The sequence below is a fragment of the Topomyia yanbarensis genome, chromosome 3, assembly GCF_030247195.1.
Source record: "Topomyia yanbarensis strain Yona2022 chromosome 3, ASM3024719v1, whole genome shotgun sequence".
NCBI lineage: Eukaryota > Metazoa > Arthropoda > Insecta > Diptera > Culicidae > Topomyia > Topomyia yanbarensis.
Window position 1 is genome coordinate 198,649,179 of NC_080672.1, and position 17,802 is coordinate 198,666,980.

General features: G+C 33.1%; 2 protein-coding genes across 6 annotated transcripts in view; one reads left to right on the plus strand and one right to left on the minus strand.

Moving 5' to 3' along the window:
• The window catches only part of LOC131690892 (aryl hydrocarbon receptor), a 1,300,655-nt gene that overhangs the window by 357,629 nt on the left and 925,224 nt on the right, over positions 1-17,802 (minus strand). For all 5 annotated transcript variants that reach the window (XM_058976963.1, XM_058976965.1, XM_058976966.1 and 2 more), the window contains 2 exons: positions 5,173-5,382; positions 3,527-3,714 (listed from right to left, as the gene is read on the minus strand). In XM_058976963.1, the coding sequence (XP_058832946.1) occupies positions 3,527-3,714; positions 5,173-5,382 (398 nt within the window). The remainder of the gene's footprint in view (positions 1-3,526; positions 3,715-5,172; positions 5,383-17,802) is intronic.
• The window catches only part of LOC131690894 (uncharacterized), a 278,535-nt gene that overhangs the window by 195,297 nt on the left and 65,436 nt on the right, over positions 1-17,802 (plus strand). The gene's annotated exons all lie outside the window — the stretch shown is intronic.

Consider the following 17,802-nt stretch of genomic DNA (forward strand, 5'->3'; position numbering starts at 1 on the left):
CGAAACTTTTCGATAGCCTTCCGTCACTTGCGTTAATGCACTGGGTGCACAGTGCTCTGAAAATCTAGCGAAATCGTCTTAGGGCACCAGCGGGTCTAATTCAGAGCTATCTGCGCGGCGAGTTAAATCTGTAAAGAACACTAAAAATTATTTTCCATTCCATAATTTTCAGTTCAGCAATTCGAGAGATCGTACTCACCGCAAGCCATGAAAAATAGACTACGTTGTGAAGCGATGGTCACTATTTATTAAAAAATTGCGGTTAAATAAAAAATTAAACTATTAAAAATTTTCAAATAGTTTATAATTTTCACAAACTTATTAGGAAAAATTGTTTAATAAGCTTTCGTAATATTGTGTAGGAAAAAAGCTGAAAATTTCAGTATTTTCTCTATCTGCAACATATAAACCCTAAAGTATACCAATTAATTGGTATACAAATTGGAATAGGTTCGCCAAATTTTGGAAGAAGTCTATAAAATAACCTCTTGAAAGCTACTTAAAAATTGTTGTAGTTCGATGCAATAAAAAAATCATATTTGGCAATTCATATTTGGCTGATACAATTGGGGTGTCAATGTATTATAATAGATATTCAGCATTCGAAGAAGTTTCTTGTGAACGAGTGTAGAACGGCTTTGTTTCTACTTACTTGAAGTCAGCGGCGTAGCCAGAAATTCGGTTTGGCGGGGGTTTGGTGAAAATCGATCTTACTGTCCAAACGGCATAATTCCGAAACCATAATTTTTGAAGTTTTAAAATTATGCAGAATTATTTTCCAGAAAATAGTAACAAGGTTCGTATCTTTAGCGAATTTGTTGCGACTTTATTGTAGTCATGAATAATAACCTGAGAAAATTCACCATAAATACTTCTTGGACGATATACCGTCAAAATTATTTTATCAAATGATGCGCTGTTTAACGTTTGTAAAACTCATCGAAGATACTAAACCTCCGAAATTGGCGGTTTCAAAATGATGTTATCTTGACCTTAAATTACTGTTTTTAAACATTTGACCTATACATACAATTGGTCATACAACAAAAATCAAATGCTCATCAAAATCGATCAGAACCTGCTAGAGTCGAATGGAAATCGTCATTTTTAATAAATTTCTCTCTACATTCGGAAAGTGTTATCCTCGTTATTAATCATATTACGTTTTCGTCTCAACTCGACGCATTCCCAAAATAAAAACCTGTTTTAATCCATCTAGTGGTGCAATTGTGCTTGCCTCATTTGTCCAGACTACGATTCCATGGCTGGTTATGTTCAATACAATGGTGGGAATGAATATTACATGTTCAGTACGATTTGCACGTACAATGGATCGACAGCCACGATCTTGAGATACTATGTGGTACTGAAACATCGTTTGAAACCAGCGGCGGATCATGGAGAAAGATTCGAGAGGTCCAGGTCCTGCCGAAAATTTTCAACTGGTTAAGAAATTTTAAATTAGTTTTAATTTTAAAGTAGCAACCCCTCACTGCATACTCCCTCCGGGCCGGTATGATTGACGATTTTTGGAGTGATTGCATAACCTTCCTATATGAGAAAGGTCAAAATGTACCAAAGTCCAAAGAAGTCAATTTTTGTCAAACATCTCAATGTTTCATGCATTTTAAAGTCATTTGGCATCAAAAATACAAATTTGATTTTGAAAATTTTTCATTTCAGTTTATATGAGAATTTGCTGTGTGATTGCACTCTTCAACTCATAACTCCGGAACCGGAAGTCCAATCAATAAAAAATTCAATAGCAGCCGATGGGAATGTTGTACCTTTCATTTGAAACTAACTTTGTGTAAATCGGTCCAGCCATCTCTGAGAAACTGAGGTCACATTTTTTTTCCACATACACACACAGACATTTTCCGATCTCGACGAACTCAGTCGATTGGCATATGACACTCGGTCCTCCGGGTCGGGATTAGATTGACGAATTTTAGAGTGAATGAGAAAGGCAAAAACATTTTTGGCAAATGTTGAAAGGTATGCATTTTTTTGGTGGTCATAGACATTAAATCTATTTTAACTTCGCTTCCTTTTAAATAAAGACCCTTATTACAATACATTTCTACAAAAACGAGATCAATTTGAAAATAAATCTGAGGATTATGACTGATTACAGAACTCTGGAATTTTCTATTGGAATGTTTTCAGGCAGGAATTTGATATTGATGCAATTAGACAACTGTGAAATCAAAACCAATAGATCAGTTACATATCAGGACCCCATTCCGACAATTTATCAAAAGTCTTAATGATGTTAACAACAACAGGTTATCAATCCACGGATCAGATAATTGTTATTGTATTATTGAATTAAATCAGTCTGCATCAATGAATTTTCAACTTCAATCCAATATTTTTTTTTGGGTGTTGTGGGGGGGGGGAAGTGTTGTACGGTGTTAAACCCCAAAACCTTCTCTTGGCTACGCCGTTGCTTGGAGTTATTTTTTTCGCTTTTCATTTTCCGATATGTTTCAGATCGATCCGATGGTTATAAGTTAGAAAAATGGCAGTGAGAATGTTCGCACAAATGAACATTTTTGTACTGATAAGGTATCAAGTTCCTTCCAGACAACTTGGAAGTGTTCGGTGATTATTTCGAGCGGTTGTAGATAGTAAAATGAAATACAAAAGTCGTTTTATCGAAATAATGTTTAGCTTATTTCAATGGATTATTACTATATTGAACAATAAATGGGCGACAAAGAGTAATCAACAAACAACAAGCCATAACTTTTAAAGTATTCAAAATAGATATTTAAAGTCTTTAGTAAAGTTATTCGCAAAAGTAAGAGCTACAAATTTGCTGAAGACATCATTTCGATATAATCACTTCCAAGAAAATTTGTGAAAATATCTCACTCATAGGGGGATTAATCAGCAAAAGCACAATTCCAGAAGAAAGGCCATATTACCTCCATTAAATTCTCCGAAGATACTATTGACCTAAAATAAGCCGTTTTGGCGTTAATAATAGATTATATGTTTTTGGTCATATTTCTGGCAATGGGAAATGATAAAAATCTTTCGTCCGCATTTAATGTTAAATATCTCTTTTGATAATAGTCTACAATCTATAGCTTGTTCGAAAGGTATTCGTTAAAGCTGTCTAAAAACATATAAATTTTTTATCTATATTGTCAATTTCGGCAGATAATTTAAAAAAAACTGCAAAAAACGCCATTTTTACGCATTCAAACATTCATATCTTGGAAACTAAACATCAGAATCAAAAACAAATTAATAGCGTTCATTCTTTTTATAGTTCTTTCATTTAAAATTGGTTTGGATAAGATCGGTTCAGCCATTGCTGAGAAACACGAATGAGAATTTGTCCGTTACACACACACACACACACACACACATACACACACACACACAGACATTGTCCCAAATCGTCGAGCTGAGTAGATTGGTATATAAGACTCAGCCCTCCGGGCCTCGGAAAAAATCTTGAAAGTTTGAGCGAATTCTATACATTTCTTTTATAAGAAATGTAAAAACATACCTTTGATCCATTGAAACTAATGAAAAATCTAATTTATGTTTAGATTTGAACATGTTTTCCTTTTGTGGTATTTCCAGTAAACTCGGAGGTCCAAACGGTGTGCAGTAGGCGAACAAAGCCAAAGGAATATTTTCTGCTTTGCGATTTTGGCCATGCAACATTTTAACGCGTCCTCGAATATCCAATCGCTAAAGAAAAGAAAAAGCATTATTAGTATTAATTGTATTTTGAACTAGCATATTAAGTTGTCTTTGCGGGAGAGATGCCGCATGTGCGGGTAAGACACCGCACCGTGGTCACAAACTGAACGATGGTGTACAAAAGTATTTTTTAACTCTTGTTGCTGTTTTGTGATTAAGTGTCTTCAGCTGAGTTTCAAGAAGTTTAATTACACCTTTAAATCGGCTAGCACCTTCACTTTTCTTAAGGGGGTACTACTATTCCTAGAATCATTTTTTGATTCAACATTTAAAAAATATTTTTCTTTTGCCACCTTGTGTTACGATTAAGTTGAAGTAACTTAATTAAGGGTACTATTTATTTATATGTTTGTACGAGGGATATATATCTACGTGTTGGTATGGGTTCCTTAAAAGAAATTTTTGGTTGTTTCTCCCAACAATTAATTTATACAACTTAGCTTTGTTCTTGAAAGATTCATTTTGAAAAAGCATGAATTCGTTGGAATTCTCGTTTTATCCCAGTATTGACATCACTACAAATCAATGTGTTCACGAAAATTAGTGTCTGAAACTTTAAAAGATAAACCACAGCAACTAATGCTTAGATACATATCGCCCGTTTAAATATATAGATAAATCGACTTTTAATCCTATTGGTCCGTTAGTTTGTGGATATACCTTATTAAAAACCTATACCTGACACAAATGATCATTTCTCGACAAACATATGATTACGGCTTAAAAGCCAACTGTCAAAATTCACTTTGAGTGGAAATTCCGGACAAACCGTAACTCGCAAATCACATATGTTGGCAGTAGATAAAAGAGAAAAGTTTTCTTTATCGTTTACTGCTGTGCACTGTACTCGACCAGTCACTATTTGTACGGAATTTCCTTTCAAAGAGAATTTTGACAGTTGGCTTTTACGCCGTAATCATATGTTTGTCGAGATTTAATGATATTCCGAGGTGAAAAAATATATTTTAGCTACATATCCTCCGCCATCGAGTGCGGAATCTTACCCGCAATTTTGATGCGGCATCTATCCCAATTATTGGGTAGAGATGCAGCACGGCGACATTTTCCTCTGAAATTATGAATTACCGTGCTCATGATCACAATGCCTTCTAAAAGATCCCAGTTATTCAACCGATAAATGATCAGAAACAACGATTTAAAAATACGGAATTTTAATGCGTTACTGAAAAATTTTCGGCACTGGACAAACATAGTCATTAATAAAATTTTCGTAAGTTAATAATAAGAATTATTTTACTTAAGTTGATAATAAGGATTTCAGTGTTGTAATTATTCGAAAGACAAACTCTCAATATCATATTACCGTATAAAAGTGACCCTATATACGAGATACACGAGAGTGCAGCATCTCACTCGAACGCAGCAGCTCTCCCGAAATTACCCTATATAAAAAAGAATATAAGAAAATTTTAGACTTTTACTTACTAGAAAACCAGATGTGTTGTCTAACAAACATCTGAATCGTACGGTAAAGCTTCGTTCCAGTAAGGCAGATTTATCAGGTACAAGAGCATCAGCTAATTGGAGACCAGATAAATCATTGGGTAGGAATGTATTCCAAAGTAATTGTCGTTGTAGCTCTTCACGATCCTCGGAATGCACCAGCTCATAAACTGATTGATGAACAATATCCGACTGAAAAAAGAAACACTATAAACAGTTGCGTATATAAAGCGTTTAAACTTACACATACGTATAAACACACAAACTCGGAGATCAGTTTTAATTGGTCTCAAACTGAACAGGAAAACAATATCTATTTCCTTATGGAAGCAGCGTTTTATTTTTTTTACTGTTTGCACATATTCGTCAATATCTCGTGAAAACATCCGACGTGACAAAACTTACAGTTCAAAAGATACTGATTTGCCCTATCCAAAAATGCGCAATATGTGTAGGTCGAATATAAATATAAAGGTCTGATTCAAGTTTTCCGTTCTATGTTTGTAGCAAATTCGGTTTAGATAACTTATCCCTCCCTATATATTTTTTTACATTTCAACGACATTCAATTAGCTAGAGATTACGGTCGGTTGTCACGGTAAAGATGGACACGTCTATCATTACCAGGACACATGTTAGTGAACTCGGGTGATTCGTAGTTATACTGCCTAAGCTCGACCTTCATTAACAGAAGACAAAGATTAAGCCCGTACGATATTAAGCCTGTTCTAATGACCCTGCCACTTCTAGTTTTCCGATCTGTTTATTTCACATCCTTGCTCTCACTTGAGTACTATGGCTCTAATTTTCATAACTTTCCCTACCCAGTAATCTCTAGCTAATTGAATGTCGTTAAAATGTAAAAAAGAAAATGTGACTAACATAGTCGAAATAAAAAAGGAAAAAAGAACCTCCCTATATATATATATATATATATATATATATATATATATATATATATATATATATATATATATATATATATATATATATATATATATATATATATATATATATATATATATATATATATATATATATATATATATATATATATATATATATATATATATATATATATATATATATATATATATATATATATATATATATTAGGGTGGGACAAAAAATAGATTCCAGCTCCGAGCAACTTTTCGGGTACCATTTGGGTCCTAGAACATTCTATTCTTTTCTAACCCTTACACAGCCAGTATTGAAAAGCATCCTGGAAAACACTGCAGATATTCTTTAGTGTTTTTCTTGTCAACATTAATATTTGAAGCATATTACAATATGTCGCAATTATTAAAACGGCCAGGCCTTTTGTGCAGAGTTGGGTTTGAAGATGTTTCAATATTATACGGCAATTGAATTATTCATTTAATGAACAATTCAACCAACGAATCGTTTTGAAACTTGAATGAGGAAGAAACGAGGACAACCGTACCGACCGTTTCAGTTTATAGGGGGTTAGGATAAAACGTTGGGAGTGACTTTGCTAAGAAGGTTAATGTCACTCCTTTGCTCCTTCGGGATGGGACAGAGGTATTTACACCTTGCACTGGCTCATCAAGCCTAGGTTTAAGCGCCTTTATTCGCTCTCCTCCAAACGAATGCTGACATCGGTTTTAAATCCGAGTCGCTCCAGGTGCGCTCTAATATTTACAAAAGCCATATTAAAATGACAGTTCAGAGCGAACATAGAGCGACCGCGATCCAAAAATAAAATCAGCATTAGCATGCACCTGTGCTTTAAACATTCCTTGTCCTTAGCAGATTATTTCGAGAAAAAAATATATGTGATTATTTCCTAGTTTTAGTATTTAAGTATAAATAGATTGGAGCGTGGCAGAATGGTTATTTTCGTTCAGTTGATGACTGACAGAAAGGAAACAAGTGAAACAAAAAGATGATTATACGTTATAGAAGTTATGAGCTTAAAATGAAACTCTCAGATATAACCTTAGACTCCTGACAGCAGGTTTACATCTAAGTCTAGTTCCATTTTCATAATTGATTCGCATATTTTCGCATATTTTCATTAATAAAACCTTCGTGAGCCATTAATAAAAATTATTTTGACACAAAAATTACGCATCGAATCAGCTTTGGTACGAATTATAAGATATATAACAAAAGTTTTGCATACTGTTAACGAAGGTTACGAAATAAATATAAAAAAAATAATTAATTGGGTTGATCTCACCAAATTTTTTTGAATGCCCTATAACAGGTTCAGTCGTTAAGCACCAGGGTCTTCCTCTTTCTCCGTGTATGCCAATGTTAGTTTTTCGACAGCTGCATTCAAGGTCGGGAAGGCAAATCATTTTGCGCTGTATTCGTCAATCTTGATAAAGGTGCACTGGGATAAATCAAATGTCAGCCACTCCGGCGCCTGGATAGTTATCTTCCCACATCTCTGATCTAGGGGCTTGATTGGAAAAGGGCTCCTTATTTAGTCTTACTATTCATTGGAGTCCTGAGAAAGGTATAGTAGAAGCAGCGAGATGCCTCAAAAAAGTGTCATACATGAAGGAAAGAGTTTCGAGAATTTGCACTTTCGATAACAGATGCCTTATTCATGCCGCCCGCCTTGGCGACGTCCTAATCGTGTAATAATCTTCAGAGTACAGGACTACAACCGCTTTCACATTACATGTAGCCATTGTCGCTTCTACGAAGAAATCGTTCTTATATCAGTGAAAAGTTGTCACCGATAATTCTTCTGTCTTGCAGGATAGCTTGAACTCCATTTGTACACGGATAATTCCTTTTCCAATCGCAGAATATCGAAAAGGTAGTTCCTTTTCAATATTCTACTGACTATTTAATCCTGAGTTAGGCGAAAAATCACAAAACTTTTACAAAATTGAAGACAGCGAAAATTTGGTGCATCCAACATGCATGGCGACTATGATCCGTTATCTTACTGATGTAAATATGAATTCAGAGAGAGTTAACTGTAGTGTTATGGAAGATACTCGGAGGAACTTCTTCCCAGGATTCCGCAACGGTGTTCGTGTAGTGAGAATGCGTCCGACAAAACCTGTTCCCTCTTATTTGACTTTCACATGCACATCATCTCAAGGTGTTGAATATTCTCAACGAACACTAATCACGTACCCAGGGTAGATTCCTACATGTCAATATTGTGATCAGCTGCTACACCACGGGAAACCTTGTGCGGAGACTGCTAAGGAAATTCCACGTTATACGACCAAAGCCGGTATACAGTCGTCGTATGCTTAACCACAACCGGTTGCGGACCGGGAATTTACTAACCCCAGCTCAACAACGATCGAACCCAGTACCACTAAACCAACTGCCATTACCAACATCGAAGTAACAACGATTACAGCTAATGTTTCCCAATCAACAACCAACACCAAGGAAGGAATCAAATACCGATGAAGAAGGATTTACTATAGTGACCCATAAGCACAAACAACAAATAAGAACATATATATATATATATATATATATATATATATATATATATATATATATATATATATATATATATATATATATATATATATATATATATATATATATATATATATATATATATATATATATATTATTCTCTCTCTATGTCGATGTGTTTTTTTCTCTCGGGACATCATAAAGCATATACATAATGAAAAAAAAAAAATTGGCGATCAGGGCGCTAAGTCCTATTCTGCATGTAGGGCAGTAAAGACATGATTTGAAGTAAAGGAGATATTCAACATGTTTTCCTACGAGACTTTCATCTTAATCTGCATATATTGAGGTTGTCTAGAAATTATGCATTTTTAGGTTCAAAATTTTAACTTTAACGTGCTATAAAAATATTTAAAATGCAGCCATCTGTAGCACGGAAATCATTCTTTCGTGGTCAAAACAATTTCAATTAGGGGAACATGGAGAGACTTGACCAAGCGCAGAATTCTATTATTGGCTATGACGTGTTCTATTAGGACCTTAAAAAATTATCAAAAATATTTTTGTACTAGTTTCGGTACGTCAAGGTAATTTTAAAAGTTTTGAATGAAAAATGCTTTCCTTGTAGAAAAGATTCCGTATTCAATAAATTTGCGTTAAATGATGTAATTTTGTATCAAACATTGTATGGACATATCTACTCACCTAATAATTACTTCTAAAGTACTCATACATTATTTTATACTTTATGAACTAGTGAAATGATTTTACATAAATCGGAACATTGAAATAGTTATTACTAAAATTTGCACGGGATTGAACGCAATAACTAATGTTGGGGAGACTTGACCAGAATTTTATGGGGAGACATGACCAAGTGGCAGCAAGCCGAAGAAAGATAAAATTTTTCTGATATTTACTATGCTGTCGTACCTGCTGTTAGTGTTAATCACATCACAAAAAATCCCACATCAAACATCAGTCTATATATTTTTGTACTAGTAAACAAAGTTAGTAGTAATATGGCTGATTTCGTGACGTGTTAATATGCAATGTAAGCAGTACAGTTAATCCTTAAAAGGAAATACATTAAATACAGTCGAAATTATGAAATTTATGAAATATATATATATATATATATATATATATATATATATATATATATATATATATATATATATATATATATATATATATATATATATATATATATATATATATATATATATATATATATATATATATATATATATATATATATATATATATATATATATATATATATATATATATATATATATATATATATATATATATATATATATATACATATTTATATATATATATATATATATATATATATATATATATATATATATATATATATATATATATATATATATATATATATATATATATATATATATATATTCATAAATTTCGACTGTATTTAATTTTTTCCTTTTTTATTAACGACTTATAGTGAGTCAATCTTTTTCCTTTTTTTATATTGTAACGACATATAATTAGCAAGGGACTGGAAGGTGAAGTATTTTTCAAATATTAAGAGCCATAATACTCAAGGGAGAGCAAGGATTTGAAGTAAGAAAGTTTAGAAAAGCGTGGAGTAGGGTCAATGAACAAGCTTAGAGTTTCCCGGTTACTTAGCTTTTTGTCTTCTGCAGCGCAGTAGTCAGGATCTTTTGGCATTAAATGCGAATCACCTGAGTCTGCGGCATGTCCGGACAAGCGTAAAGTCAATTTAATGACCTATGCTGTCGGAGCCGACAGCATAGGTCATTAACTAAACTTTCTTACTTCAAATCCTTGCTCTCCCTTGAGTACTATGGCTCTTAATATTTGAAAAATACTTCACCTTCCAGTCCCTTGCTAATTATATGTCGTTACAATATAAAAAAAAAACTGTATTTAATGTATTTCCTTTTAAGGATTAACTGTACTGCTTACATTGCATATTAACACGTCACGAAATCAGCCATATTACTACTAACTTTGTTTACTAGTACAAAAATATATAGACTGATGTTTGATGTGGGATTTTTTGTGATGTGATTAACACTAACAGCAGGTACGACAGCATAGTAAATATCAGAAAATTTTTTATCTTTCTTCGGCTTGCTGCCACTTGGTCATGTCTCCCCATAAAATTCTGGTCAAGTCTCCCCAACATTAGCTATTGCGTTCAATCCCGTGCAAATTTTAGTAATAACTATTTCAATGTTCCGATTTATGTAAAATCATTTCACTAGTTCATAAAGTATAAAATAATGTATGAGTACTTTAGAAGTAATTATTAGGCGAGTAGATATGTCCATACAATGTTTGATACAAAATTACATCATTTAACGCAAATTTATTGAATACGGAATCTTTTCTACAAGGAAAGCATTTTTCATTCAAAACTTTTAAAATTACCTTGACGTACCGAAACTAGTACAAAAATATTTTTGAAATTTTTTTAAGGTCCTAATAGAACACGTCATAGCCAATAATAGAATTCTGCGCTTGGTCAAGTCTCTCCATGTTCCCCTAGTTGAAATTGTTTTGACCACGAAAGAATGATTTCCGTGCTACAGATGGCTGCATTTTAAATATTTTTATAGAACGTTAAAGTTAAAATTTTGAACCTAAAAATGCATAATTTCTAGACAACCTCAATATATGCAGATTAAGATGAAAGTCTCGTAGGAAAACATGTTGAATATCTCCTTTACTTCAAATCATGTCTTTACTGCCCCTACATGCAGAATAGGACTTAGCGCCCTGATCGCCAATTTTTTTTTTCATTATGTATATGCTTTATGATGTCCCGAGAGAAAAAAAACACATCGACATAGAGAGAGAATAATACAGGCAAATATAAAGCTAGGTACATCGAGACAGGGAGATATCGAGATAGAGAAAATATCGACATAGAGGAGTTTTTATACATGCGATCTGAAGGGACTTACGAAATAATCGAGATAGAGAAAAATATCGACATAGAGAATATCGACATAGAGAGAGTTAACTGTATTCACATCTCTAATAGTTGTCAGATTGATTGTCAAAGTAAATTTGACTTAAGATTTTGACATTCAGATGCTTTTAGTTGAACAATGGTCCAACTAGCGGAGGTCCAACTAAAAAGCGGTCCAGTTAAAATATGTGCCAACAGCGAATCAAGAATGTATATTGAATTCAAGGTTGAGTATAAAAAACTTATCAATGAGTTGTGATTTTTACCGTGGTTAAATGGAAACTACCTTCAACACGGTTTACCTAATTTTACCGTATAGGCACTCCGAGAAGATTCGCTTGGCTTTCACTCAAATATCATCCTTTTGATTTGGTGGAAGCAGGTTTCTCCAGGGATGGAAATAAATTGAAGAATAACAACGTTTTTTACACGTTTCATGAAAACCACCACTCTTCTCTTTCACAATAAAGCTCTTCACTCCGATGTGTGCCAGCAAACTTTTAAGAGTAGAAATAAAGACGCTCTTTAGTGTGCGTCTAGGCAGGGCCGCCGAGAGCCGCGTCGGGCTCCAAGGCTTGTATTACTGCCGGGCCCTTTTAAATCTAAGCCCTCTAGATCAGTATGAGTTAGTACCTCTTCAGCCATGAGGAACTCGAGAGTCCGTGGTTTCTATTATTCCCCGCAGTGGGGAGACTTTATCAAAAAAAACGATCTCAGACAAACTTTTATAACTTTTGAAAAAGTAAAGTAAAAATTCCGCAAAAAATTTGAACACGAATAATACCTTTTACATTATATCTCAATGACTTTGGAAGGATTGAAAACTTTTTTAGAGATTTATGCAAATTTAGCTGAAAACCTGGTCAAGTCTCCCTATGTTCCTCTACATGTGGGGCAGAATGATAAACTGCAAATAAGGGATTCCTTCTCAAACGGCAAACTTGATGTTTTGCAGTGCGAGTGCACTTTACCTCGTCGCCTACTACCCTACTCTCCCCAATACGAGCATCTATCTTTATTTCCCGGCATGCATTATGATGTCCTGAAGAAAAAGTTGTCTCAAAGAAAATCATTGTGTTCTATATGTCGTTCTCTCCCTATGTCGATGGTCCCTTCAATATCGACAGAGAGAGTTAACTGTATACATATATATTTATATATATATATATATATATATATATATATATATATATATATATATATATATATATATATATATATATATATATATATATATATATATATATATATATATATATATATATATATATATATATATATATATATATATATATATATATATATATATATATATATATATATATATATATATATATGTATATATATATATATATATATATATATATATATATATATATATATATATATATATATATATATATATATATATATATATATATATATATATATATATATATATATATATATATATATATATATATATATATATATATATATAATATATATGTATACAGTTAACTCTCTCTGTCGATATTGAAGGGACCATCGACATAGGGAGAGAACGACATATAGAACACAATGATTTTCTTTGAGACAACTTTTTCTTCAGGACATCATAATGCATGCCGGGAAATAAAGATAGATGCTCGTATTGGGGAGAGTAGGGTAGTAGGCGACGAGGTAAAGTGCACTCGCACTGCAAAACATCAAGTTTGCCGTTTGAGAAGGAATCCCTTATTTGCAGTTTATCATTCTGCCCCACATGTAGAGGAACATAGGGAGACTTGACCAGGTTTTCAGCTAAATTTGCATAAATCTCTAAAAAAGTTTTCAATCCTTCCAAAGTCATTGAGATATAATGTAAAAGGTATTATTCGTGTTCAAATTTTTTGCGGAATTTTTACTTTACTTTTTCAAAAGTTATAAAAGTTTGTCTGAGATCGTTTTTTTTGATAAAGTCTCCCCACTGCGGGGAATAATAGAAACCACGGACTCTCGAGTTCCTCATGGCTGAAGAGGTACTAACTCATACTGATCTAGAGGGCTTAGATTTAAAAGGGCCCGGCAGTAATACAAGCCTTGGAGCCCGACGCGGCTCTCGGCGGCCCTGCCTAGACGCACACTAAAGAGCGTCTTTATTTCTACTCTTAAAAGTTTGCTGGCACACATCGGAGTGAAGAGCTTTATTGTGAAAGAGAAGAGTGGTGGTTTTCATGAAACGTGTAAAAAACGTTGTTATTCTTCAATTTATTTCCATCCCTGGAGAAACCTGCTTCCACCAAATCAAAAGGATGATATTTGAGTGAAAGCCAAGCGAATCTTCTCGGAGTGCCTATACGGTAAAATTAGGTAAACCGTGTTGAAGGTAGTTTCCATTTAACCACGGTAAAAATCACAACTCATTGATAAGTTTTTTATACTCAACCTTGAATTCAATATACATTCTTGATTCGCTGTTGGCACATATTTTAACTGGACCGCTTTTTAGTTGGACCTCCGCTAGTTGGACCATTGTTCAACTAAAAGCATCTGAATGTCAAAATCTTAAGTCAAATTTACTTTGACAATCAATCTGACAACTATTAGAGATGTGAATACAGTTAACTCTCTCTATGTCGATATTCTCTATGTCGATATTTTTCTCTATCTCGATTATTTCGTAAGTCCCTTCAGATCGCATGTATAAAAACTCCTCTATGTCGATATTTTCTCTATCTCGATATCTCCCTGTCTCGATGTACCTAGCTTTATATTTGCCTGTATTATTCTCTCTCTATGTCGATGTGTTTTTTTTCTCTCGGGACATCATAAAGCATATACATAATGAAAAAAAAATTGGCGATCAGGGCGCTAAGTCCTATTCTGCATGTAGGGGCAGTAAAGACATGATTTGAAGTAAAGGAGATATTCAACATGTTTTCCTACGAGACTTTCATCTTAATCTGCATATATTGAGGTTGTCTAGAAATTATGCATTTTTAGGTTCAAAATTTTAACTTTAACGTTCTATAAAAATATTTAAAATGCAGCCATCTGTAGCACGGAAATCATTCTTTCGTGGTCAAAACAATTTCAACTAGGGGAACATGGAGAGACTTGACCAAGCGCAGAATTCTATTATTGGCTATGACGTGTTCTATTAGGACCTTAAAAAAATTTCAAAAATATTTTTGTACTAGTTTCGGTACGTCAAGGTAATTTTAAAAGTTTTGAATGAAAAATGCTTTCCTTGTAGAAAAGATTCCGTATTCAATAAATTTGCGTTAAATGATGTAATTTTGTATCAAACATTGTATGGACATATCTACTCGCCTAATAATTACTTCTAAAGTACTCATACATTATTTTATACTTTATGAACTAGTGAAATGATTTTACATAAATCGGAACATTGAAATAGTTATTACTAAAATTTGCACGGGATTGAACGCAATAGCTAATGTTGGGGAGACTTGACCAGAATTTTATGGGGAGACATGACCAAGTGGCAGCAAGCCGAAGAAAGATAAAAAATTTTCTGATATTTACTATGCTGTCGTACCTGCTGTTAGTGTTAATCACATCACAAAAAATCCCACATCAAACATCAGTCTATATATTTTTGTACTAGTAAACAAAGTTAGTAGTAATATGGCTGATTTCGTGACGTGTTAATATGCAATGTAAGCAGTACAGTTAATCCTTAAAAGGAAATACATTAAATACAGTTTTTTTTTTATATTGTAACGACATATAATTAGCAAGGGACTGGAAGGTGAAGTATTTTTCAAATATTAAGAGCCATAGTACTCAAGGGAGAGCAAGGATTTGAAGTAAGAAAGTTTAGTTAATGACCTATGCTGTCGGCTCCGACAGCATAGGTCATTAAATTGACTTTACGCTTGTCCGGACATGCCGCAGACTCAGGTGATTCGCATTTAATGCCAAAAGATCCTGACTACTGCGCTGCAGAAGACAAAAAGCTAAGTAACCGGGAAACTCTAAGCTTGTTCATTGACCCTACTCCACGCTTTTCTAAACTTTCTTACTTCAAATCCTTGCTCTCCCTTGAGTATTATGGCTCTTAATATTTGAAAAATACTTCACCTTCCAGTCCCTTGCTAATTATATGTCGTTACAATATAAAAAAAGGAAAAAGATTGACTCACTATAAGTCGTTAATAAAAAAGGAAAAAATTAAATACAGTCGAAATTTATGAAATATATATATATATATATATATATATATATATATATATATATATATATATATATATATATATATATATATATATATATATATATATATATATATATATATATATATATATATGTATATATATATATATATATATATATATATATATATATATATATATATATATATATATATATATATATATATATATATATATATATATATATATATATATATATATATATATATATATATTTCATAAATTTCATAATTTCGACTGTATTTAATGTATTTCCTTTTAAGGATTAACTGTACTGCTTACATTGCATATTAACACGTCACGAAATCAGCCATATTACTACTAACTTTGTTTACTAGTACAAAAATATATAGACTGATGTTTGATGTGGGATTTTTTGTGATGTGATTAACACTAACAGCAGGTACGACAGCATAGTAAATATCAGAAAAATTTTATCTTTCTTCGGCTTGCTGCCACTTGGTCATGTCTCCCCATAAAATTCTGGTCAAGTCTCCCCAACATTAGTTATTGCGTTCAATCCCGTGCAAATTTTAGTAATAACTATTTCAATGTTCCGATTTATGTAAAATCATTTCACTAGTTCATAAAGTATAAAATAATGTATGAGTACTTTAGAAGTAATTATTAGGTGAGTAGATATGTCCATACAATGTTTGATACAAAATTACATCATTTAACGCAAATTTATTGAATACGGAATCTTTTCTACAAGGAAAGCATTTTTCATTCAAAACTTTTAAAATTACCTTGACGTACCGAAACTAGTACAAAAATATTTTTGATAATTTTTTAAGGTCCTAATAGAACACGTCATAGCCAATAATAGAATTCTGCGCTTGGTCAAGTCTCTCCATGTTCCCCTAATTGAAATTGTTTTGACCACGAAAGAATGATTTCCGTGCTACAGATGGCTGCATTTTAAATATTTTTATAGCACGTTAAAGTTAAAATTTTGAACCTAAAAATGCATAATTTCTAGACAACCTCAATATATGCAGATTAAGATGAAAGTCTCGTAGGAAAACATGTTGAATATCTCCTTTACTTCAAATCATGTCTTTACTGCCCTACATGCAGAATAGGACTTAGCGCCCTGATCGCCAATTTTTTTTTTTTCATTATGTATATGCTTTATGATGTCCCGAGAGAAAAAAAACACATCGACATAGAGAGAGAATAATACAGGCAAATATAAAGCTAGGTACATCGAGATAGGGAGATATCGAGATAGAGAAAATATCGACATAGAGAAGTTTTTATACATGCGATCTGAAGGGACTTACGAAATAATCGAGATAGAGAAAAATATCGACATAGAGAATATCGACATAGAGAGAGTTAACTGTATTCACATCTCTAATAGTTGTCAGATTGATTGTCAAAGTAAATTTGACTTAAGATTTTGACATTCAGATGCTTTTAGTTGAACAATGGTCCAACTAGCGGAGGTCCAACTAAAAAGCGGTCCAGTTAAAATATGTGCCAACAGCGAATCAAGAATGTATATTGAATTCAAGGTTGAGTATAAAAAACTTATCAATGAGCTGTGATTTTTACCGTGGTTAAATGGAAACTACCTTCAACACGGTTTACCTAATTTTACCGTACAGGCACTCCGAGAAGATTCGCTTGGTTTTCACTCAAATATCATCCTTTTGATTTGGTGGATTGCAGGTTTCTCCAGGGATGGAAATAAATTGAAGAATAACAACGCTCTTTACACGTTTCATGCAAACCACCGTTCTTCTCTTTCACAATAAAGCTCTTCACTCCGATGTGTGCCAGCACACTTTTAAGAGTAGAAATAAAGACGCTCTTTAGTGTGCGTCTAGGCAGGGCCGCCGAGAGCCGCGTCGGGCTCCAAGGCTTGTATTACTGCCGGGCCCTTTTAAATCTAAGCCCTCTAGATCAGTATGAGTTAGTACCTCTTCAGCCATGAGGAACTCGAGAGTCCGTGGTTTCTATTAGTCTCCGGTTGACTCATATTGCCACATCCGCAGATAG